The sequence below is a fragment of the Chroicocephalus ridibundus genome, chromosome 4 (genome assembly GCF_963924245.1).
Source record: "Chroicocephalus ridibundus chromosome 4, bChrRid1.1, whole genome shotgun sequence".
Taxonomy (NCBI): Eukaryota; Metazoa; Chordata; class Aves; order Charadriiformes; family Laridae; genus Chroicocephalus; species Chroicocephalus ridibundus.
In genome coordinates, this window is record NC_086287.1 from 21,623,955 (window position 1) to 21,647,982 (window position 24,028).

Here is a 24,028-nt window from a genome sequence, read left to right on the forward strand (position 1 = left end):
ATATTTGTAGTATCTCTTTCAATCCACTTGAATTCCGCATTCATGGAAGACCAGCTGTGTCAGAGGTTAAATGTCGGGTAAAAGCCATGTTTTGGAGAGGGGGTAATGGAGCCAATGCTTCTGTTGAACTTAATGAGAAGCGAAAGCAGGAGTTTATTGGATCTATCATACACTGAAATATTATTTTCTGATAGCACAGTTGTCTCAGTAGCAACTGCTTGCAAGGTGTCATAGAGCAACAGAATTAACATGGAGGTGCCAAAGCATTTTATAAGGAAAGGTTAAGTTGCTCATCCTTATATGCTTCTGTTATGGCCTTTTACAATGTTTCAGCAGTTGGAGCCACTGGCCTTTCGTGTGTTTGCATAAGATACTTTATTGTCCCTTGTTCTTCCTCCTGTGTCAAGTTTGTGGAGGGAGGTACAATGAGAGAGTAGGTCCTGTGTTGAAATTAGCTTCAGCACTTTGTGTGCTGCCTGCAAGTTAAAATTCTTATAATTCTTCCACCTTTATAGGCATTTGCTTCAACAGCAAGGGTGGTACTCTAGGTCATTTATACAGTGCCCATTTTATCCTCTCCCAGCTCTAGTAATTGATGAGCAAGTTCTGAATCTGAGACTTGGTGCATAGATTCATAACAAAGGTTGGGAAGAGCAAATTCAATAAATTAAAAACTGAAGATATGCTTTTTTTCTTTAATGCAGATTAGCATGTTCCTTTCATGTAAGTAAACCCTGGAGCTTCCTGACTTTGTCTTTGGATGTTAGAATATTGGCTATTGCTAAAGGTACAAAAATTACTAGAGTATTCAGTTATCATTTAATCAACCCTGATTTTGTAGCTCTTGATCATCAGCATCCATTGTTGTATCTTATTCAAGTTCTAGAAAGCTTCTATGCATGCAGGCACCTTTGGGGTTAGGAGCTATGAAATACTACTGTGAAGTGTTACTACAAATACTGCGTGAATAGATTTGTAACCTTAATGCTCTGTGTATATTCTTCTTATCCAGACCAGCATGTTTTGGAAATTTGATCTCCATTCATCATCCCACATAGATACGCTTCTAGAGAGAGAAGATGTAACACTGAAGGAATTGATGGATGAAGAGGATGTTCTGCAAGAGTGCAAGGCTCAGAATCGCAAACTTATAGAGTTTCTGCTGAAGTTAGAATGTTTGGAAGACTTAGTTTCATTTATTATCGAAGAGCCACCTCAAGACATGGATGAAAAAATTCGATATAAGTAGGAAAACTTTTGGGGGGTGGGGGAGACTTGGGAAGGTTGAAAGAGGGGTAACTTACTCCCACTAATTTGATAGTGTGTTTTGAATCCCTGCGTAATGGTGTGTAGTACAATACTGGTATCTTTAGAGTAAGTTTGTTTTCAAGGGCCTTTGTAGAACTTTTAAATAAATGATTCTGATACTTGCATATTTTTCAAATGGAAGCCTGTTATCCACAAATTCTTCCAAAACCAATTGCTGTCCAAGGGAGACTTACAAAAAAAGATAATCAGAACTCACATGAAGACTCTTGTAGTTGTGATTATTAAGAAAATAGTTGAATGAAAACCCCTATTTGGGTAGTGTAGTTAAGTGCTTAGCTTTGTTTTATTCATGATTGGTAAGATGCTTTGAAAATGCTTATTAGAGGGTCTGTAGCACTCCTTGCTACAGTCTAGTTGATGGTGTTTTCTTTTGCAGAGCTAGAACTGTCATAATTGTGTATGGCTAAGGCTTGAGCTAGTTTGCTGGGAAGGTTCAAACTCAAAAGTCAACGTGTCAATTCGTATAAAAGCACTTTTGCCGTTTTTGGCCTATTTTAGAGTTGTCTATACAGAAAGCTGATGGTTTTTTCCTTAAAGCATTATGTAAAAAAAAAAAAGTTAAATAAGCTACGCTCTTAGTTGCAGCACTTCACTGGTTCTGGTAAACCAAGCCTCTGGTAAATGTTTCTAGTAGAGTTTGAAATTGAAGCATCTTTCACTTAGAAACCTTAAGATGCTGATGCTGTCAAAAATTACCTCTAGTGTTGAGCGGGTGATAGTACTGCCAAATGCACGAAATTACTGGTATTGATGGCTTAGTGTTTTGTCTTAGTTTAATTACTCAGTGTTCTGAACTGTACTGGCTTTGTCAGACTGACTAGTTTACTGAGTTGCAGTGTGTGTGTATATTTATATAAAAAAAAATCCTGAAGCTATTCCTTTTGACCTTTTTAATGTAATCCCTGTTACTAGAAAGGGATAAGCACACTGCTCCCTCGCCAGTATTGGTCAGTACTATCAGTCTGTTTAACTTCTCGGTAACTAACTTTTTCCCCTTCAAAAAAAGAAGTGGTTTCTGGAATGAGAGGTCAGTACTTGAACAGATGGATTTAACAACAGATCTTAAAATCTTTCCCTTTCCCCACTTCCCTAGTGTTGTCCTGTTGCTACTGGAGAACCAAGTTGTCCATTTCTTAAATAAAAGAACAGTTTGTAGGCTGAATGTGCAGTTATGTTAGCTTGCAGTAGTTTGCTGTTTTAATTAGTGCAGACCAACCCTGCTTGAAAACTTGGTCAGAAGCCTCACCAAGTTCTGAATTCAAAGTTGGAAGTGTGACAGCTTTGAAGTATGAGTGATGGATTATTATTTTTATTTTTCTTTTCCCTAGATATCCAAACATATCATGTGAGCTGCTCACATCAGATGTCTCACAGATCAATGATAGGCTAGGAGAAGAAGAATCCTTACTTATGAAACTGTACAGCTTCCTCTTAAATGAATCTCCTCTAAACCCTTTACTGGCCAGTTTCTTCAGCAAGGTGCTAAGTATACTTATAAGCAGAAAACCAGAACAGGTAAATACTTAAAAGATCTCTATTTTAACAAGTGATGTAATAAAGTTGTAGCATTCTGCAATGCTGCTTTAAGACTTCATGTTTGAGGGATAGCAACGGAGTCAAAAAAGAGCATTCAACTTCCATACTAGTTGAAGACATTAACTTTTTTTTTTTATGGTATGCACAGGATTAAAGAAATATTTCTGGATGAGTAAGATGTATCTGATTCAGATTTGCCTGAGCTATTTGTGCAATCAGTGTGTGAGTGCTTACTTTTGGCTTAGCTCAGTATTTTATATGGTGATATTTGCATTAGTTACTGTTAGAGGTGAAGGTAAGTGTCTGATTGGGTGTGAAGAATTCTTATAGAAGGTGAGAGGTATTTGGAGTCCTTATTCAGAAATGTTGTTGTACTCTGTGTTCATGTGGCCCGATACTGCAAACGGCTACAATGACTGGCTCTTGCACCTGGGCACACTAAGTTTGTGACTCTGTTCTGTATCTTTAATTTAGTAAGCTCTGTATTTGCTTGTATTATGTTAGGGTTTTGCTATGTTGAGCTTTACTCAGTAAGCAGGGATGAGAGTAATTCATACCAAAAAGGAAGGCTGACTGTGCATTGGATTATAAGTAGTTTAGGGTCATCAAGCTGGACTTGAGAGGAGGCCCAAGACACTGCACATAGTATGGATCTGTCCTGTGCCACTGTTGCTACTCTATACATGTGTATTATTTTTTTTATCTTGCCTTGTCCTGTAAACTTTAGGTGGGAAAAGTGTTTAAGAAGTTCTCATTTATTTTCTCCATTTGGTAGGAGAGAGAAACTAGACTGGTTGGTGTCATTTACCATGTAAAATATGGGTAAGGAAATGTAAGCTTACTTCTTTTTAATTTCTAGATTGTGGATTTTTTAAAGAGGAAACATGATTTTGTGGACCTCATTATTAAGCACATAGGGACCTCTGCTATCATGGACTTGTTGCTCAGGCTACTGACTTGCATAGAACCTCCACAGCCCCGGCAAGAAGTATTAAATGTAAGTAAAATGTCTCAAAGGATTTCTGTCTGACATGTGAACTGTAAGATGGCTTATGTTCTGCTGGTTTTACTAAGTTTATTTGGTAAATGTCCTGAAATCAGATGTGTGGGGGTTTTGGGGTTTTTTTGGGTTTTTTTGGTCGGTTGTTTTTTTAGTTGTCTTTTTTGCTTGGAGCTGCCATTACATTTCCAGTGGGGCCACAGTGCTGGTGTGGACAACTTAGAACCTGATTGGCTGGTCTCTTCTGGTCTTTAATATCTAACCTAAAACTGCCATACACAGTTTTAAAAATGTTTTGGACCCTACTCAACGTTGGGTTTTTTTTTTGGTACCAGAAAGTTTATTTAAAAACTAAGGCTTTCTTTTTTAGAGTTGCTCAGAAACACGAATTTTACTTTTTTCCCTTTTTGTGAAATACTGTTAGTCCTTGTTTAGAAATATCACAGAATGGTTTGGGTTGGGAGGGACCTTAAAGATCATGTAGTTCCAACTCCCCTGCCCTGGCCAGGGACACCTCCCACTAGACCAGGTTGCTCAAAGCCCCATCCAGCCTGGCCTTGAACACTTCCAAGGATGGGGCAGCCACAACTTCCCTGGGCAGCCTGTTCCACTGCCTCACCACCCTTACTGTAAAGAATTTCTTCCTGAACAGTATGACTCGTGGCAATTGTCAAACAACTTCTTTTAATTTTGTTAATTCGTTTAATTCATTCACTTGAGTAACATTCTTACTAACACCCACAAACACTTTTACAGTGGCTAAATGAGGAGAGAATTATCCAGCGGCTTGTGGAAATTGTACATCCGTCTCAAGATGAAGATGTAAGTATCAGTCTGACACTCTTATGGGTCTGTCTATTCAGCAAGTTGCTGTACAATCTAGTGTTAGAACTTCTAGTTTTATTGTTTTCTGCTTGCTTTATTCATTAAGCTGATTTCAGTATTTAAGTGTGGTCATTTCCCCTTCACCTTTTTGCGTAGGAGGGACTCTTGTCCAAGTTGAAACTTTGACCTTTTTAATTGAAGAATTACAGTTCAGCATGTTATTACTCTTATAGTGAAAAGCTATGTTTTTCTGTTCCAGAGGCATTCAAATGCATCACAGTCACTCTGTGAAATTATTCGTCTAAGCAGAGATCAGATGTTGCAAGTACAGAACAGTTCAGAACCTGATCCACTGCTTGCAAGTCTAGAGAAGTAAGCTGGTTTGCTGAATTTCTGATTTTATTTTCAGTTCATAAAAAAAACATAGTTTTTAACTTTTGACATTGAAAACCTTACTTTTATCCCCTTATTAATTTTACATGGGCAAATGGTAGCTACTTCTGTTATAAGTTATATCCTGAAGTAATGTTATATCTGATGCCAATGCTCTTCTTTTTAGACAAGAAATCATAGAGCAGCTGCTGTCTAATATTTTTCATAAAGAAAAAAATGAATCTGCAATAGTCAGTGCAATTCAAATACTATTGACCTTACTTGAGACAAGACGACAGACGTAAGTGTTCTTATTTCACTTAAATTATGTCTGCATAATTTAACTAAACTACTGTTGAGCAGTAGCAAGTGTCTTCCATGTACTTATGACTGAACTGTTTTTGTGTCCTGTTGTAGCTGAAGTAGTAAAAGAGCGAACCAAGTGATTGCGGTTGGCATTACTGCGCTTTCACCAAATTACTTGTCTTTCTGCATTTTTTTCTAGAAGCTAGTTTAAACGCCACTTGACAGATCAGACTAATTACATTCCATCAGTTTGTTTCTGGATACAAGGAATAGAGTAAATATGTACAGTGCAGTGATTGGGTATTGTCTTTTTAAAAAGTTTCTTGGAATTTTATTACAGCTTCGCTTTGAGAAACAACTGTACAGATCTCTGTGGTACATTCAGCTTGTTTATATTGCTCAGGATAGATGAGTGAAGCTCTTTATCTGCCTCAAAAGAGGAAGTAGAACAGCTGTAACGTTTTATCTCAAAACCGTATTAGAGATTTCAGATACAATAGACTGAAAAATACTAGGGCTAGTGTTTGGGAAAATTTTGTTCAACTATTATTTCACACTTAATTTATATTTGTAACCTTGTGTTTTTACTTGCCTCTTCATTCTTTTCACATGCCGTCAGAACTGTGACACTGTCAAAACCATACCTTAAAGATGTTTTAGAAATAATCTTGATATTAATTATCAGATTTTGCTTCTGCATGTTTTAGATTTGAAGGCCATATAGAGATCTGTCCTCCAGGCATGAGCAATTCAACATATTCGGTCAACAAAAGTGTTTTAGAAGCCATAAAAGCACGACTTTCATCCTTCCATGAACTCCTACTTGAGCCTCCAAAAGTAAGTGAAACCTTGTGTTACCAAATTAATTGAAACAAGGCTGTCACTGTGTGACTGTATTTTAGGCAGGTTATAATAACAAACAAAACCCAGTTTGACAACTTTTGGGCAAGTGCCCAGGCTCCTTTCCAGCCTGTTGTGAGCTTTGTTGTTCATTGTTGTTGCTTCTGAGCCAATGCGTTGTGCTAATTGACATGCTTTTCCAGCTTAAACTTTGTTTAATTGGCAGAATAGCCTTGAAGCAATTATTTCTTTCTGGAAGCAATGAAGAGATTTGCTATATATTCTTAGGGTTAAGTCCTGTTTTCTGCTTGGAAATCCTATCTGGATAAGAAACATGGACTATGGATGCTTCAGTTGTTTGGAACTTTGGCATGACCAACATGAGGCCTGCATGGTTCCTCTAGACTTGCCCAGAACCCAAGTAGACCAGCTCCATGGCATGCACCCTGCACTCTAGACATGTTAAATTCTTTGGGCTTTTTAACTGATTTAAGCAGCTTATCTATGTCACGCTGTTGCGAAAGGTAAATACAAGATTTATAAATAGGGGGTTTACCTATGATCCATTTATATTTTTCGACTCAAATTTTCACTGGCAGGATTTTGACTGAAGTACTGCATCCTGAACTGGGTGCCACAGTCCGTAAGAGGACCTGTGGGCCAAAATGAAACTAAAGACCTAAGGTATATAAAATAGCAGATGAGGAAGTCAAGATAGTGTTAAAGTTTTCTTTTTTTTTTTTTAACCTAGAGAAGATCAGACCTCAAGATTTCCAAATGCGGGAGAGGTAATAAAATGCAAAGAAACTGTCTTATGTTTCTTGCAACAACATGACAAGATACAGGTCTATATTACAGTAAATGCAGGGTCACATAAGATACTTGAGTATTTTCTGATGGTTGGACATAATTAGCACTTGAATAAGTCATCTAGTGAAGTTACTGAATCTGTTGCTCATTTTGAGCACTAGTTAAAAGAGCATCCTTAGATTTCTGCCTTACATAAGGAATGGACTAAATAAACTAGCAGGATATCAGTCATCTTTTTTTTGATGCGAGGGTGGTGCTGGTCAAGCATAAATGACATCCAGCCTTACAGAAGGCAGTAGCAGTCTCTTTGTCAAAGTGTGTTTGTGCCTTAAGATAGGAAGAAGTTTTTATTATGAATTCCTCTTCTCATTGCATATTTGCTAATAGATTATTTATTATTTTTTTAGCTCTTGTGGTATCTAATACCAGATTTGTCTCACTGTCTGGCACTTAGCTATGTGACAACAGTTCTGGTTTGTTAACCAGCTAAAATTTCAATGTGAGAACTTTGAAGCTTATGATTTGTAATACAAGGACCCCTTAATGCATGGAAAGGAATTCTTGCTGTGTTGCAAGTAACTCCTTCAAAGACTACAGATGGAGCTTGTTTCATGTGTAACATTAGAATAAGACACCAGAGTAGCTTGTTGCTTAATGAAATTGTTTCCAAGTGTATAAAGTTAGGGTTGTTGAGGCATATTTAGAGTCTGTCCACCTAGCTGTTTGGTGTATGTTGTAGCAGTGTAGACTACAGCTGTACATGGATTAACCAGTGAGAAGTACTTCCTAGAAAGTATCTCCTAATTCTATTCAAGGTTGGGTAAAATGCATCTACTTTGAGATCCTGTCTGTAGTTAACAATTTTTACAGTGTCATTGGTTTCGTGTAGCTGTTCAGTGCTTCCTGTCTATGGAGTTAAAATAACCTATAGTGTTCAGAACTAAAAACTGTTTTTTTGCAGGGTGAAGGTAAGACTGCTCAAGGACTGATTGTATATATTTTTAAGTGCTACTCTGTCACTGTGCGTAGTAATGATGAGCTGTTTTTTTAAAGGTATTTTAGTGGGCTTTATGTATGTACCTTTTTTGTTTTTCAGAAAAGTGTCATGAAGACAACCTGGGGTGTATTGGATCCACCTGTGGGAAACACGCGTTTAAATGTCATTAGATTAATATCTAGCCTTTTACAGACAAATACAAGCAGTGTGAATCAGGAGCTTATAGAGCTTAACAGCATAGGAGTAATACTGGTGAGAACTTCTTGCTGCCTTTGTTTTTGTGGATTGCTATTAAAATCTTGTCTGTGTTTTCTGTCACTGAAGATAGTTAGGCTGGAAAGTATAATACAAACTCTTCAGCCTGTTAGTGTTATGGTTTCTATTGCACTGTTCAAGAACTTCTAATATTGGATTTTACTGTGAAATTCATCTGTATGAAGCCAGCGTTTTCCTCTGATCACTTGAGTGGTTCTTACTCTCTACACTTTCAAAAGTATATGAAGCAGTCTTGTGGTTTAACCCCAGCCAGCAACTAGGACCATGCAACTGCCTGGCTACTTCTGTTCCTCTCCAGTGGGATGGGGAGAAGAATCAGAAAAATAAGGAAAACTTGTGGGTTGACATAAAGACATTTTAATAAATAAAGCAAAAGCCATGCACACAAAGCAAAACAAGGAATTCATTCACTACTTCCCATCAGCAAGCAGGTGTTCAACCATTTCCAGGACAGCAGGGTTCCATCATGCTCAATGGTTGCTTGGAAAGACAAAATGCTGTGACTCTGAATTTCCCTCCCTTCTTCCCTGAGCTTTATATACTGAGCAGGAGATCATATGGTATGGAACATTCCTTTGGTCAGTTGGGGACAGCTGTCCTGGCTGTGTCTCCTACCAACTTTTTGTGCACCCTGAGCACATCCGTCTGCAAACCCAAGTTATGCAGAGAAATTGAGATGAAGACATTGCAACCATAGCTGTATTAATTAACTGTATTAATCACTGGTGGGGTGATGTGAGGAGCAGAAAATAAGTTGACTGCTTATCAGCAACTAAAAACATTAGTGCATTATCAACATTATTCTTGTCTTAAACCAAAAACCAGCTGCTAGTAAGAAAATTAATTCTATCTTAGGCAGAACCATGACAAGTTATTTTCTGAACAAACTTATTTTTTCATTTCTGTGTTTACAAGCTTTTGGCCACGTTCAAGGCTTCTGTGCTATTTTCATTCTTTTCCTATGTTGTTCCCTCAAAACCCCTTTTCCTGTCTCTATATATGGCACACCAAATGGTATCTCAGCACTGTTCTATAAGGGGACAATTATTGGTAGCTCATACACCTTCAAACCTCTGAAAGCCAGATTTGCACAACAAAATTTTGGTCAGTTAACTCACGCTTTTTGCTAATGTGGAATCCCTTTTTCCTTCAGGTAGTTAATACAGCTATGGTTGTAATGTCTTCATCTTAATTTCTCTGTGTATCTTGGGTTTGCAGGCAGATGCTAACTTGTATACAAATAGCAAACTTCACTGTAGTTGAAGTTTTTCCTAGATGTGTTGTCTAAGGTAATGTACCTGCTATGAACACTTGCATGTTCTTAAAGTAGATTGTTTTGTAAACTAAATTCAGTGAGGTTTGAACATGCTCTTCTGGTGCGGGTTTACGTAATGGAGGGGAAAGAAAAACAATTATAGCCATATAAACTTCTCAGGGCTTTATGCTGTTTACTGAAAGTCTACATATGCTCTACTGTGCAGACTTGATTGCTAAAAAAAGTAATTGTCTAGTTCCAGTAACGTATCTTTATGGGAGGATGTCAGTAGTTTAGGAGGACTGAAGGAAAATTGGAGATCTCTAGCTGTAATAAGACTTGCATTGTTTAATACTGTTCCACTCACTGCATGTACTTCCATAACTAATTTCATTTTACCAGTGACAGCAATCATTTGAGTTTTGCAGTAAGCAGTAGTCTAAAGTAACGGGACGTAAAGCTTGAAAAAAATCTTTCCTATGTTTGAGAGGAAAAATGTGGAGAACCAGGAGCATGACTAAATGAACACCGTTCATTGTATCTCAGCCTCAGTATTTGTCTGTCTTGTGTAAGGTGCTTAGTAATCTTAAACTGTGTCTAGATTATCTGAGGTAGCCTTCTGTAATAGAAGAATAAAATTAGTAGATGACAGGTCCAAAATAGGTAGCTATGATTTTGTAAGTAGCCTCACTGAAGTGAGGAGCACATCACAAACAGTACTGTAGATGCTAGAAGGTTAAGTGAACTCAAAGAGAAATCTGTCAAGGGCTACGAAGGTCATAAATAACACTTCTGACTCTGGGACTCTCTGGGCTGTGGCTAGCAGAAAGAATGTAAGCGGGGAGTGTCATTCTTCCCCGTCTTTGTTCTCTGCAAGTGCATTATTGGTTAGTTGCCCTTGGGATAAATGCAGTTACAGCTGAGTTTTTGTTCTGATCCAGTGTGATGGTCCTTGTGTTTAGGTAATAGCAAGCACAAGAATTAACTTTTTTTGTAGGTCACAAATTTTCTCTTGCACAATAATACTTATTGTAAAACTTAAAGAATTTCTTCCAGTGTAGTCGTTCAAATGTCTTGCTAGGGTGAGACTGTTGGTTATGTTCAATGAAAAGACCTTGGTTTGTGTAAACCTTGTTGAATTTGTTTTTCAGGACATGTTCTTTAAGTATACATGGAATAACTTTTTGCATACTCAAGTAGAAATCTGTATTGCATTGATTCTTGCAAGTCCTCTTGAAAGCACAGAAAATGGCACAATTACGGATCAGGATTCCACTGGGGACAATCTCTTACTGAAACATGTAAGTTGTGTGTTTTCAGGACTTTGAGTTTTCCTGCCTCCAGGGTATTGTAGCGGCTGTTCTTCTATAAAATATACCCCTGTATATACATTACATTACCCCTATACATTACTTCATGTACAGAAAGAACAGGAATATTTTTCTGTTTTTTCTTAAAATGTTACTTCAGGATGTTAAACCTGAAAAGTCGCATAGAGTAGGCTTTCGCTGCCCCAAAGTGAACGTGTGTGCAGAGCTGCAAGTATTTATTTTCGTTGAAGGAGAAGTTCCTCTTATTTTTAAGAATTAAAATTGCTACTTCAATAGCTTTATGCTACTACAGCTCGGCAGGTATAGAGAAAAGTAGAATTAATGTAGGCTGAGCTTTTAGGTTTCTGTCTGGAATCTCACTGCTGCTTCTGAACTTTAAATCCTTTAATTAAAGTGTTTATCCTGAACCTGAAATTAGTTGTCTTGTATAAGACTGTAGTATTTGTTAAAATCAACTGTAAATGCATAGTTCCCCTTTACTGCTGCTGAGGATATTCTGCTTTCTTGACAGCTCTTCCTTAAGTGCCAATTAATAGAACGAATACTTGAAGCATGGGAGATGAATGAGAAGAAACAGTGAGTAACTAGTTTTCCTCATTCCTGCAATTGTCTACGTAAGACTTGAATTGTGAAAGGAATGCATGACCAATTCATAATTGATCTTGCTAGTTCTAAAAACACTTTTATGTTAATATTTGGATTAAAGCTTTCTCTCATACTACTTTTTGGTAGCATTCTAATGCTTTTTCCTATGACCATTTGACAATACAATAGTTTGTCATTCTGGCCATGTATAAGATATTACTATGACTGTACCATCTTCAAGAGCAGAAACATACCATAAGTTTTGAGGACAGGAAATGCTCTTCTCCAGTAAGCAATTGGAAATTATTTACAAACACATCAAAGCACGTTACATATTGGGGAGCAACAGACTCCTAAGTAGTAAAAGCCAAGTCCTTAGCAATGGAATACCTTCTAGAAGTACTTGTGTTTGAAAGGGTGGAAGTTTCAAGTAACTGATGTCTGAAACTGTTCATATCAGGAGGAAAAAAACTCCTCAGTCTTTGCCTGAGGTGGTAAAATAGTTTGGCTCACCAGAGGTACTGAACAATAAATGTTAGCTCTAACTTGTCAAAATACTGAATTATCTGACTAGGAGAGAAAGTTACTTGTTTTCTGGTGTATTATTTGAGACAGTTCTACTCCGCAAAATATTCCTGTTCGTATTTGATGTGAATCAGATAGTCGATATATGGCTTATGTAACTGACCAGAAAATAAGGAAGTTGAAGTAGGTGAAGAGGGTGGTACAAAGAAAGGGAATGTGCTTTTACAGTGGGAAATTTGTATTGTATTCTCATGAGGCTATAGAGAACTGCCAACTTTATCAGCAATTAGATACTCATAGGAGAGAAGTATGGAAAGTTATTTCCATAGATCCAACCTAAAATTATTCTTTGTTTGGATAAGAATGTTCTTGATCCAGTGCTTACCACATGGATGAATTAATTAAATACTTAGTCTCATGTTTGCAAATACTAAAGCAGAAAATATTGTTGTAAACTTCATTGTGCTTTTATCTGGAAAGAATTCATTTTTATTTGTGAGAAATGAGGACTGTTGTAAGTAATTCACCCCTTTATCTAATTTTGTACAGGTATGACCCCAAATATAAAAGATAAGTTCTTAACATAATCTAAAAGTATTTTTAGCTTAGCTGCTTCAGGAAATGGATTTTTTTTTATGCTTTTGTATTCTGTCACTTAATGTTATTGCGAGCAGCTCTAGAATTTTGAGGGTGACTGCTTTCTGCTGGTAAAAATCTGATTTAGTAAAAAGCTGTTTGATATACTGCGGTTAATAAGCATGTGCTAACAGAAGATACAGTCATATTCTAGACTTTTTGGCTAGGCAATGGCAAATCAGTCCACTTTGTCAAATACAAGCACTCTTTATTGCATCTCCTGTATTAGAAGTGATAACCTTCACCATCATCACATGTTGCTTGTGTTACCTGAGCAGTTGAGGAAATAAGACAGGAATCTCTCAAGTTGTTCCTGTGAACAATGTGATGCTATTTAATTCACGATGTCTGGCATTAATGTAACATCACTTCAGTTACCTTGTGTTAGATGATGACAGTGGAAAATCAAGTAATGTGATTTGTTTGCACAACATAAGCTACTTCCTGAACTTCTGTCACTTTACAAAGACTTCAGTAGAGCTCATTGGAGGTTTATCTAGCCAATTGAGTGGGTCTTTCTTGATTATTTTTTTTCTTTTTCCCTCCGTTTAAAAAGCACAAAACCTTAAAAAGCTGATACAGCAATCATCTGGTTAGCTTGCAGCTGAATGCTAGAAATTCAGTCCAAGTCAAGAGCTCTCAATTTAGCTCTTTGGTCAGATCTAGAATGGATCCAGCTGATAATAGCTATTCAAAGCATTCCTCTAAAAACTGGTGATTCCTGTTTCTACAAAGCAGTTTATCCTGTCCCATAAAAAAAATATTCGAACTGCCTTGTAATTGTACCTCTGGTGTGCACTTAAATGTCATTCTTAAACTTCAGGAAACTTCAGTTGGTCACACCGTTCCAGCTCTGTATGTTAAACGTAATGTAAAGAAACTCTGCAAAACTAGAGCACGCTTAGGATTTAAGAAATTTTTTTTTCTCTTTTGATCATGGACTTAAAGCTCCAAGAGAACGTTCAGTGTATTGGGGTTTTGAAAAATACTCTCAGCAACAGAAATTTCCTAAAAAATGTGGGCCTGTTGTTAATTTTGTCTTTATCTTGTTGGTGTGCAGAGAAAAGACAAGACATGAAAGCAGAAATAATCTCTTCAGATACTCTGTGCTTCCTCCTTGGTAGTTTACATGCTTGTTAAGTCTTCCAAACTGGCTCAGTGTAGTCAGTGCAGTTGGTATCTTAAATTCTTGAGTATTTTTGTGAACCTTTGGGTTTAGAATGCAACTCTTCTGCTTAAGAATCCCTACGCTATTTGTCTTGTGTAATTGCTAGACTCTGGTAGAGTGTTTTATGACAAAATATAGTAGCACAGTTGCTCCAAGTGTGGGCAGTTGAATTCTTTTTTGTCTCTTGCAGGGCTGAAGGAGGAAGAAGACATGGCTATATGGGTCATCTGACAAGGATAGCAAATTGTATTGTGCATAGTACAGATAAAGGGCCAAACAGTACACTAGTCCAACAGCTTATTAAAGGTAACATTAATGGTCTTAAGTTTGTCTTCATGGCTTTCGTTATCAAATTTTGAAGAAATGAATCAAATTAAAAAGCAACTGTTGGGTAAAAGAAGGAAATATTGCTTAGTTCTGACGCATTGTTTAAAACCATCCATCCTTAAGTCTTTTTTTTCTAACAGCATCAAAGCTCTCTAAAATAAATGCAAAGAGATGCTGACCTGCTTAGTTTGGACTTGTTTGCCAGATGGAGGAATCCGTATGGATTTAGGAAGATGCATGTGTTCTTTGTAGTATTTTTGGTAGAGAAGAAGAGAACAATTAAAAATTAAGTGATGCTCTGTTGTCGATAGTATCAAATTGAGGTTTTCCTGTTTCCTATGCTAGAGCTTCCAGAGGAGGTCAGAGAGCGATGGGAGACATTCTGCACAAGCTCTTTAGGAGAAACTAACAAGAGGAATACAGTAGACCTGGTAAGTTGTGATGGGTAATCAAAATTGCTCATGTTTATTTGGGCTCAGTTTCAACAAATGTCAACAAATACATATAGTTGCTGAGCTATAGAACTAACAGTTTTTTAGTTTACTTTTCAACTAAAGCCATATCACTAATATTTTGTACGGGAATCTTGCAGTAGCTCATCTGAGATAATCACCAAGAAAGAAGATTTCTTTACAGCTTCAAGTTAGTGTCCTTGAAAGGTCCTGTTTGCTTGAAGAGTACAAACTAAAACTGCAGGAGCTGGTGTTAATTGCTTTATCTACAGTATGTAAATTAGCCTGTGTAAGTTCAACGGGAAAATGCTACCAACATCCCACTGCATGTGTTACTGACCTTGCTTAAGTCAAGGAACTCTGCATACTTTTTCAGTCAGTTCAGCTCAACTAAGCTCAGGTGATCTCATCTTTATGTGTATACATACTCTTATGAAGTTCATTAAGAATTATGTAAATAAGTTAGCTGTGTGGAGGCTATGGAAGTAACTGATCTTGTGAGTACTTTCAATGCCTCAATCGTTTGGTGCTCAACAAAGAGAGCTCTTTTACTATAATTGAATAAGGTATGTGGTGCTTGAGTCCCGTGCATAATGAACTGCTGCTGCAGCTGAGACTACTCTTTTTCAGTTATTTTCAGTTATTTTACATCAGGAATGTTGATTCTAAATCTATGAACACTTTATCCCTTTCATTCTCTTCCTCACTCTTTAGGCTTTTCTGTCTTTCTTTTCTTGTTCTTGTTACATTTCCTAAAACAACAGTAACTGCAAACTTAGAAGCAAGCATGTAGCAGAACTGTCTCAGAGTTTCCCCAAAACACTTCATAGACTTTACAGGGAGTTTATTTTTATTTATACACTGCTAATTGTCCTTCTAGTAGAAGGCAGGCAGTACTTCACTAAGCTTACCTACTTAAACTTACCTAGCTAAAGATTAAACAAATGTGGAGTAATTGTTCTTTTTCCCTTTAGACAAGCTGCATTAATGATGCTGGTACAGTGAAGAACACTGTACAAGTTGTAGTACTAGGTTTATACAGGAGACTTTTTATGACTTCAGATATGTTCCTTTATGGCATCCTTCCAACTTTATTCATCATATTGAATGTTTGTGGGGTATACTTAAAGACTAGGTGAGGAGAATATACCCTCCCTAAGCATAAAAGTAAGTCTACAGGACAAATGGCTCATGATTGCCTTAAAAATCACCATGTAGTTCCTTTCTCTTAAGGAAGATCCTTCTCAGTATTACCAGGAAATGAGGCAGAAAATGCCACGCATTAGAACGAGTTATTTGTGAAAAGTACCTGTGTTAGTGTTAGAAAGTGACTGGTCTGAACAGTGAGGAGCTTTCTTAAGTAAAGAATGAATTGCTGAAATTTGCACTGGTCATTCTCACTCCCTTCCCTGGCATAATCCTGCCGCTTATTTTTTTGGGTAGAGTAATGCTGGTTTCTTCTTTCAGTTTCTTCTTTCTTGTGCTTCAACCAGAGCAGCTGTCAGAAAACAAGAGTAGCAACTCATGTATCTTAGGCCTTATGTCCTGTTGGTTCCCAGAGGGAGAGTATGGGGGAGAAGACGCTATGTCTAGCTATGAGTCCTGAGCTTTTTTCCAGTTACAGCAGTAAGGGTAAGATTTCTACTGGGGATTAACTCATAGTGATAACTAAATAAACAATTTCTTATTTGGTTTTGGGTGTCTCTTCCCTCAACAAGTTGCAGTTGTGAAAGGAGTAGGTATATTAATTTTTGTCCTCTCAAAATGTGCCCACATGAGGGGGCAGTATCTGGGGCAGCTCAGATTGTGGTTTGGAATGCCATATAATTACCTTGAAATGTGTAGACTTCACAAGAATATTTTCATAAATGTACACTGAGAACTAGTTTTCAATGGACTTTTTCTGTCATTTGATATAACAGTTCTTCTCCAGACATGACAAGCCCAGAGATCACTTTGGTGCATTACTATTCTTCCCCACAGTTTTAGTGTTGATATGTCAGGTTTCCTTCAAAAATTCACTAACTTTAAGACAGAGTGCTTCTAGTACCTGCAGTGCAGGGCTGAATGGTAGATGTGCAAGGATAAAGCACTCCCAGTTATTAAAGTAAGCACTTTCTACAAATAGAGGAAAAAGCATGAAAGCACAATATACTTCAGGTAACAACTTTCTTTATTTATCTCTTGTACATGTGTCTGGACTGCAGCATTGTCCTGTGATATTTGTGGGAGCATAGAAAGGTGTCTGTCTTGTATGAAGACTTGTATGTGTTTCGGTACTCTTGTATAGAATTATATTTTCTTCAAAAAATGAAAAGAATCCATGAACCACCTGTCTTCACTTGGGAATCTGTAACATGGAGTTCTAGGAGTGTATATTATAGTGCAGTATAAATTTTGTCATCTGTAGATGTGCTTTATACTAGTGTTCCTTCATGGAGTATGTGTTAATGGTCAGCTGTCGCTCCTGTTACTTTATGGCTAATTGCTGTCCTTGCTAAAAGTACTTTTGGAGTGCTGTTCTGACTGAAGATGAGTACTTCCAAGAACATGTTGCTTATATAGCAGTGTCACTGAACAAATTATTCCCACTAGTTCTGTCAGATCATCATCATCAAAAAAAAAAAAAATCTCTTCTTTCAAGGGTAATGTTTAAAACAGCAGTTGCTGTGGCAACAGCTCCATGCTTGTTTCTGCAAGTACACCTTGGTTACGAATTTCTGAAGTTTGATTATTTTACCTTTTTGTAAATACTGTAGATCCCTAAGACAGTTTCTCTTTAATTCTTATATCTTATATATAGGAAAGGAGGATGGTCTTGGTATATACTGCTGGTGACTACTAATTCACTTGTGCAGTACAAAGACAAGATGCAAGTTTTGTCTCATTTTGTTTTACATAACTGTCAACTATAGGACTGGCTTTTTTGTTAAATAGTCATTCTGAAATAGTCAAAAGCTTTGGCTTTTTTTGGGATACCTAATACTCATGTGTGTGTTAATGCTGTTGAAATATTTGAGGGGCTTTTTTATGTGGTATAGCAGCTGGGAAAACTAAAAAAATAATTTAGTTTCTTGTTTTGATATGAAACTGAAGATTCTGCCAGAGTGTGGGTATACTTGAGTGGCTGTCGAATATGAAGCAAATGACTAAATTTCTTTGAAATTCCTTTGTGTAGGTTACTACCTGCCATATTCATTCTTCTAGTGATGATGAAATTGACTTTAAAGAAACCGGCTTCTCACAGGATTCTTCTTTGCAGCAGGTATGTTGAATTCTTTTAACAGTGCAAGTTGCTCTTTCTGTAAAAACAAACTTTTAAAAAGTATTGGAACTTGTGTTTCTCTCACAAGCAAGTACAAATCTGGAAAGCTTAAAATAAAACTTAGACACGTGTGCATGCACACAACTGTGTCTTCTCAGACTCAGAGGTATGGTTTTTAACAGAAGTCAGGACACATCTTGGTGTGCCTTCCAGCTTTTAGTCTTTGATCATGCTGTGTATGCAGATCTCCTTTTATTACGCCTAAGAACAGATTTTATATACCAGCTGTCTGGTGAAGTACAACACAGTTTCTATATTAACTTTAGTTCTTACTACATGTAGAAGTTTGAAATGGTGGCTCCTAATTGTATTTTCTGGGAAGTCTGAATTGCTATGAAAGCAAAGATGGGTTTCTGTTTGGTTTTGCTAATAGATTTTTTTTTTTTAAATGTTGACCCTTATTTTGATGAGGAAACAAGGAGGATTGGCTGTTTGTTGTTACATGCTTTTAGTTTTTGGCAAAATGTCAAACTGTGCAGCTGTCACAACAATATAAATGAAGACCTAAGTGCGCTCCTGTGATGGCTTGTATCCAGGAGCTCCAATGTTTTTAACTTTATGTAGACCCTTGATACCTGGCAAAGGTACCTAGCCAAATCTTCCTGAAATAAATTTACAATTAACTTGATAATTTATTTTTAGATTCAGTATATGCTTTTGATGGCTCATTTGTGAGTGTTTCAATATCATTTGGTCTAATGCAAAAAAAAAAAAACAAACTTGAGAATGCGTAGGGAATTTTCAGATCAACCAGACTGAAAGCTTTTAGTCAAAGCTGTGTCCACCTTGAAGTTTTAATGCTTTCATAGCTGTCTAATGATAATGATACAGTGTTTAATATTGTTATGATATTAGAGTATTTTTGTCATGAGTGATTATGAGAACATTGGTGCCATTCAGATGAAGAATGACAGCAGTTCTGTAATAATACTGTCCTATCTGCAATATGCATCTCAATTCTTTCATTGCTGGTGAAAGAGTGGCAGCCACGCAGCACAAGACTGCTGGTAGATCCCTTATATGGAACATATTACTTATCTGTGTTATTGAACAAAATCTCTTGGCTCACACTAACAGCTATGTGGTAACTGCCTAGCCTAAGACTGGCTTTGCTACTTTATGCATTTTCTATAGTTTTTATGATAAGTAATTGCTTATTGAGTTTGAATTGTGGGTGGTGGCTCAAGTTTTAAGAATCTGATACATTTTTTTCTGATTCAGTGATTTAGATGCGTGCAGGGTACAAACTTGATAAATTGGGTGCTGTCGGTAGCAGCTCTAGTGAGAAAGTAAGATCTTAAATATCCCTGTGCTTTTCATGCACCCCCTTAGCGACCTACTGCGCGTAGGCAATCCCAGCAGTTCCAGGTAGTTAATCTGGAGAAAAGCATACTGTTGCTTTCAAGTTTGTCACTATTTTCTTAATTTTTCTTTTTTGTTTTTTTGCTAAGCTAGTAAAATATACTTTCTAAAGTGGTCTTGTGAGAAAAGCATGATAGTAGACAAGAGAAATCACTGATGGGAAATGCATTGAAATTACTTAAAGCATTCTCTAGCTGCACAAATTCATTGATAAAGGTGCCTCTGGCTTCAGCTAGAATACCCTATTCTAGACCACTAGTTAGAGGAGGAAACAGGAGGTATATTTCCAAAATTAAAGCGGACAAATCAGGAATTAGACAAGGGAGGAAAATGCTAAGGAGCGTATTCATCTCTGGATTACTTTTGTGAAATTTAACTTCTGCTGTGCAGAATTTCTGTTTTTTACCACCTATAACTTCATGCTATTTTGAACAAAGAGAGCTTTTTCTTTTATCTAGTATATGGTGGTGTTTCACTGTTTCTTTGGGGTGCATTTGGAAAGGTGCTGATTAACACATGGCTAAACTAGAGATTTAACTTTCTTATTAAGAGCTGCTACTAGACTGGCTTTCAAGTCAGCAAATGTAAGTAGGTGTGTAGTTAGTGTTACCATTTAAAATTCAAAGGTTAAGACAAATCCTTTTCCTGTCCTTTGTGTTTATACTAGAGAGACTTTTATTTCTTTGGAGCAAAATGGGCAAGTAGGATTTAGAGTATTATTAGAATCATTATATCACTGTCATTGGTCCTGGGGTTGCCAGGCCTTTTCTGATTATCAGATGCAACAAATGACGTCCAATTTTATTGACCAGTTTGGCTTCAACGATGAGAAGTTTGCTGATCAAGATGACATCGGCAAGTGAGTATAACATTATACTGGTTTTGACTATAGTTCTTGGGAGTTTCCTTTCTTATTGTATATTTGGCTGTGGTTTTGCTGATGATAAACGCAAGCTTTTACTGATGCGAGGCAGTTGCCGATTAGTCCTGTCTTTTTGTACTGTCGGTGTGCATTTGATAGAAGCCTTCTCAAACAGTTTACAGAGGAGAGCAACGGCTTCTCTTCCATTTCTATTGTCCTGGTTGTGCCAACATGAGAACACAGTGCTTCTGAATAAATAACGAACTCTGCTTTTAAAAGCTATGTCTGTCCAATGACATGGCATTGTTGGGGGCACTTTCACTTTCTCTGTGCCTCAAAGTGAATTTTTTTTTTCTTCCCTGCTGAATCTGTGTACCAGACCACATGAATAACTCTACTTTAAGTTTTCCTGGAAGAGATGATAGGAACAACACATCTGTGAATGTACTTTTCTGTAGGAGACAGCAAGAAAGGGTATTGTAAATCCACCTTTGTTGTCAAGATGGTTAAGACTCATCTCTAGAAATAGAGTAAGTGATGAGGAAATGAGAACAATCTTGGTCAGGTTGAAAAAAAAAAAAAACAAACCAAACCACCAAACAAACAAAAAAACCCAACCACAACAAAAACAGCCCACACAAAAACTTTCTTCAGTTCTAAGTAAACTGATACCATAAGGGGAAAGGGAAAGAACGGGGATTCTTGCTGAAAATAAGCCTCTTGATTTTTGTAAGAATTCATTGGTTTGGGATGCAGGAACATACAGATAAGAGTAAAAAGCATTACTTGAAGATGGTTTCTAGAAGGGTAAAACATGATAAAATGTCTCAATACTCTTCTGTAAAACACGTTTAGTAAGTGATGGTTGACTGAAGCTTGCACGTGTCATCTAAGAAGCATTGCTGCCTTTTTACACCACTGCTGAGATTGTAGACAAAGGTGTGATGGGAAAGGAAACAATTTAGGATACTGTAAATAGAAGCAAGTGGATTTTGGCAAGGATAGGAGTTGGAATTCCTTTAAGGTCATGCTTTTGGTAGTGTATGGTCTTGGTGGAAAGAAGATGACTGCTTGTGTAAGCAGATCTCTTGAAGTTTGTGATAGGTATACCGATGATATAAGTTGAATTAAGATGTAGGTAAAGACACTTTAAAGTTATGCTTTTTGTGCAAGAATCAATTACAATTTAAATTACCTGCTTACTGTTGTACAGTAATTCAGATGATAACTTGCACAGTAATTCAGTCACACGAAAACTTAGGTTTCTTTAGACCACTTTCCTTGTTCCCTACTTTGTAATGCAGTGAGGATTAGAGGAAGAGTAGTACTTGCTCTGCGGAATGCATTGCTGTATGCGGCTAGAGAAAGAATAGATTAACTCTTCTGAAAGTCTGGTAGTATTTTCCATCTTTTCCTACTCTGTTTCTTTTTACTTCTCCTAGAGATTTAGTTTGCCTAATGCTACTTTTAGTCTAAGACGTGTTTATAATTACTTTAGTGAAACTGTTTAGTAGCTTAATATCTGAAGATAGTGTTTGGTTTGGAAAAAAACTTCAGCAATGGGTTAAAAAAAATAGAGATTAATTTTTTTCTTTAGGAAACAAAGTTGATAATACCTCTTTCACTTTCTCTATTCCTGTTGAGAAGGTCCTTCTGTGTAGTGGTGAAACCAGCTGGAGGGTTTAAGAACTGCTAGCCTGGATCTTTGCAGGATTTTGAGCTGTATCGTGTTAGGCCATAGTCAGATTAGGCATTCTTTAGGCCTGCCTTTTTTTTTTTTTCCAGTGCATAACAGTACAGCATTTGAGATTTGCAGACATTATTTCAGTTATGCTTGTTTAGGCTTATTGCATCTTCACAGCTAACTATAGGGTAGAGATGACATTGTTTTGTATTTTTGTTTAAAATGTTTCACAGTTAGAAAACTCACATGAATGCCAGGCCTCCTCGATGTGGAATTTGACAGTTTTATGTTGGAAGCTGTGTTGTCTTTAATCTTACATTTTTAGATTATTGGAAAATGAGAAACCTAAGAGAAATGAAATGTCTTCATGTCATAATACAACATCTTGTTTTATTGCATACATCTCATTTTTTGTAGTGTTTCTTTTGATCGGGTCTCGGACATCAACTTTACCCTCAATACAAATGAAAGTGTAAGTATGTGTTCCTGTACTGTCAGAAAAATTACTGTCTTTTAAACTTCGGTGCAACCTCAGAGTTTTGGTGGTAATGTTTATGTTTACTTCTTTGTGTAATCCATGGAAGATACTACCCAACCTTGTTCCTGTATCATGAGACTTTCTAATTGGAAGACATTATTGTTGTTCTTTGATCAGTGTTAGAAAGAACTGCTTCAAATTTGTATGGCCAGGTTCAAGAACAGGCTTGGATCTGATTTGTGCATATTGCACACTTGTGTTTTATAGGTAAAAGCTGTTTCAGTCATCCAGTGAGATTGTGGTGACAGAGAAGTAAGAACAGAGACTTTAACCTAGATATTATTTGTGAGTTGTGCTGAAATGAACCCCACTATAGAAAATAAAGCTAGATTACTTGGTGGTGTGGTTATCTGAAAAGCTCTTCAACGCCATGCAGTTCTCAAACATGATGGAAACTCCTAGCTGTTCTTTGACAGTCCGCTCAATTTGTTGGTAGCTGAGTGAAACAAGCACCACTGAATGTTTTATTGACAAGCCTTAAGTTGTTAAGACATTCTGGTCTTCTGCTGCTTTTAGAGAAATGTTTGTTTGGGTTTTTTTTCCCCCCACTGCTTTAGGATTCTCTTCAGAATAGTCATGTATTTTCAAAATGTTTACTAATCTAAGTAGAAAGATTAATCATAAATACAGATTTTTACTTTTGCTGTTTTTAGGGCAATATAGCCTTGTTTGAGGCATGCTGTAAGGAGCGGATACAGCAGTTTGATGATGGTGGCTCTGATGAAGAAGACATTTGGGAAGAAAAACATATTGCATTTACACCGGAGTCCCAGAGGCGTTCTAGGTAAGAAACGTGTTTTTCATCCAGTATAGTGAGCCCTTGATAGTGAAACATATCTTTTGGTTCAGGCTGGCTGTTAGCACAGGCTGTCCAGCATAACTAGCTATTTCTGTTCTGTGGAGAAATGAGTAGAGGGATGGCTCTAGTGTCTGTCTGCCAGCAATAATTTGCAGAAGATGGCAACAGCTGCCCTGCCTACTCGGCTCTTCCTGCACTTCAGCTTTTGTAGCTTGTGTTTTTCCTGCTGTTTATTCTTGCCCTCTGCTTTTAAATCCAGTCAGCCATTCTTGCCTTGGACAAGGCAGTCCAGTTCCACACCTTTGTGTGGACCTTGCTGTCCTCTCTACAGTACCAGCGTGCTTATGGACAAAACTGCATAGGAAGCTGCATTGAGGGGAAGGAGCATCTGGTCCCCAAAACTCTCAGAGCTGTGCAGTCTCCCTTAATATCTAGTGAATTTTGTCCCAGGGTAGTCCTGGCTTTTCTGACCTTCTTGTGGCTTGAAACACAAACCAAATCTCTTCTTCCCTTGCAACCTTTGAAATGCATGTTGCTAACACCTTCTGTACAAAACCAATTCTTTTGTCTGATGGTGCTGTAGTTCCTTAATGTGATGTGTTTCAGGGGCATCTTTACCTTCTCACCTTACCTTGCTTTTTGTATTGCGCTCATTAGGAAGGGAGAGATTACCCATAGGGTTTAAAGCATGTACGTATGTAAAGATGATTGAATGGAATACAGTTGAGGATATTTTAAAGTAGATTTGTTACATCTGTTGTTAGATTTTAAAATAAATCAAGTTATATCTTGTTAGATTGGTGTTGAAGAGAGTTTTCTATTTCAGTGCTTCTGTATAGTGTGAAGAGACCAAATAGACTAACACAGATCTGTACACAGATCAGATTC

General features: G+C 37.2%; 1 protein-coding gene across 10 annotated transcripts in view; it reads left to right on the forward strand.

Annotated features, from left to right (window-relative positions):
• PPP6R3 (protein phosphatase 6 regulatory subunit 3) overlaps nucleotides 1-24,028 on the forward strand; it is a 58,985-nt gene that overhangs the window by 21,035 nt on the left and 13,922 nt on the right. For 9 of the 10 annotated variants that reach the window (XM_063334578.1, XM_063334570.1, XM_063334568.1 and 6 more), the window contains 16 exons: nucleotides 1,013-1,245; nucleotides 2,658-2,844; nucleotides 3,725-3,862; nucleotides 4,622-4,687; nucleotides 4,950-5,062; nucleotides 5,250-5,363; nucleotides 6,076-6,205; nucleotides 8,115-8,267; nucleotides 10,698-10,847; nucleotides 11,389-11,453; nucleotides 13,982-14,097; nucleotides 14,464-14,549; nucleotides 17,749-17,835; nucleotides 20,019-20,116; nucleotides 22,221-22,275; nucleotides 22,995-23,125. In XM_063334578.1, coding sequence (XP_063190648.1) covers nucleotides 1,013-1,245; nucleotides 2,658-2,844; nucleotides 3,725-3,862; nucleotides 4,622-4,687; nucleotides 4,950-5,062; nucleotides 5,250-5,363; nucleotides 6,076-6,205; nucleotides 8,115-8,267; nucleotides 10,698-10,847; nucleotides 11,389-11,453; nucleotides 13,982-14,097; nucleotides 14,464-14,549; nucleotides 17,749-17,835; nucleotides 20,019-20,116; nucleotides 22,221-22,275; nucleotides 22,995-23,125 — 1,922 coding nt within the window. The remainder of the gene's footprint in view (nucleotides 1-1,012; nucleotides 1,246-2,657; nucleotides 2,845-3,724; nucleotides 3,863-4,621; nucleotides 4,688-4,949; nucleotides 5,063-5,249; nucleotides 5,364-6,075; nucleotides 6,206-8,114; nucleotides 8,268-10,697; nucleotides 10,848-11,388; nucleotides 11,454-13,981; nucleotides 14,098-14,463; nucleotides 14,550-17,748; nucleotides 17,836-20,018; nucleotides 20,117-22,220; nucleotides 22,276-22,994; nucleotides 23,126-24,028) is intronic. The other variant, XM_063334577.1, reaches the window with a different exon arrangement.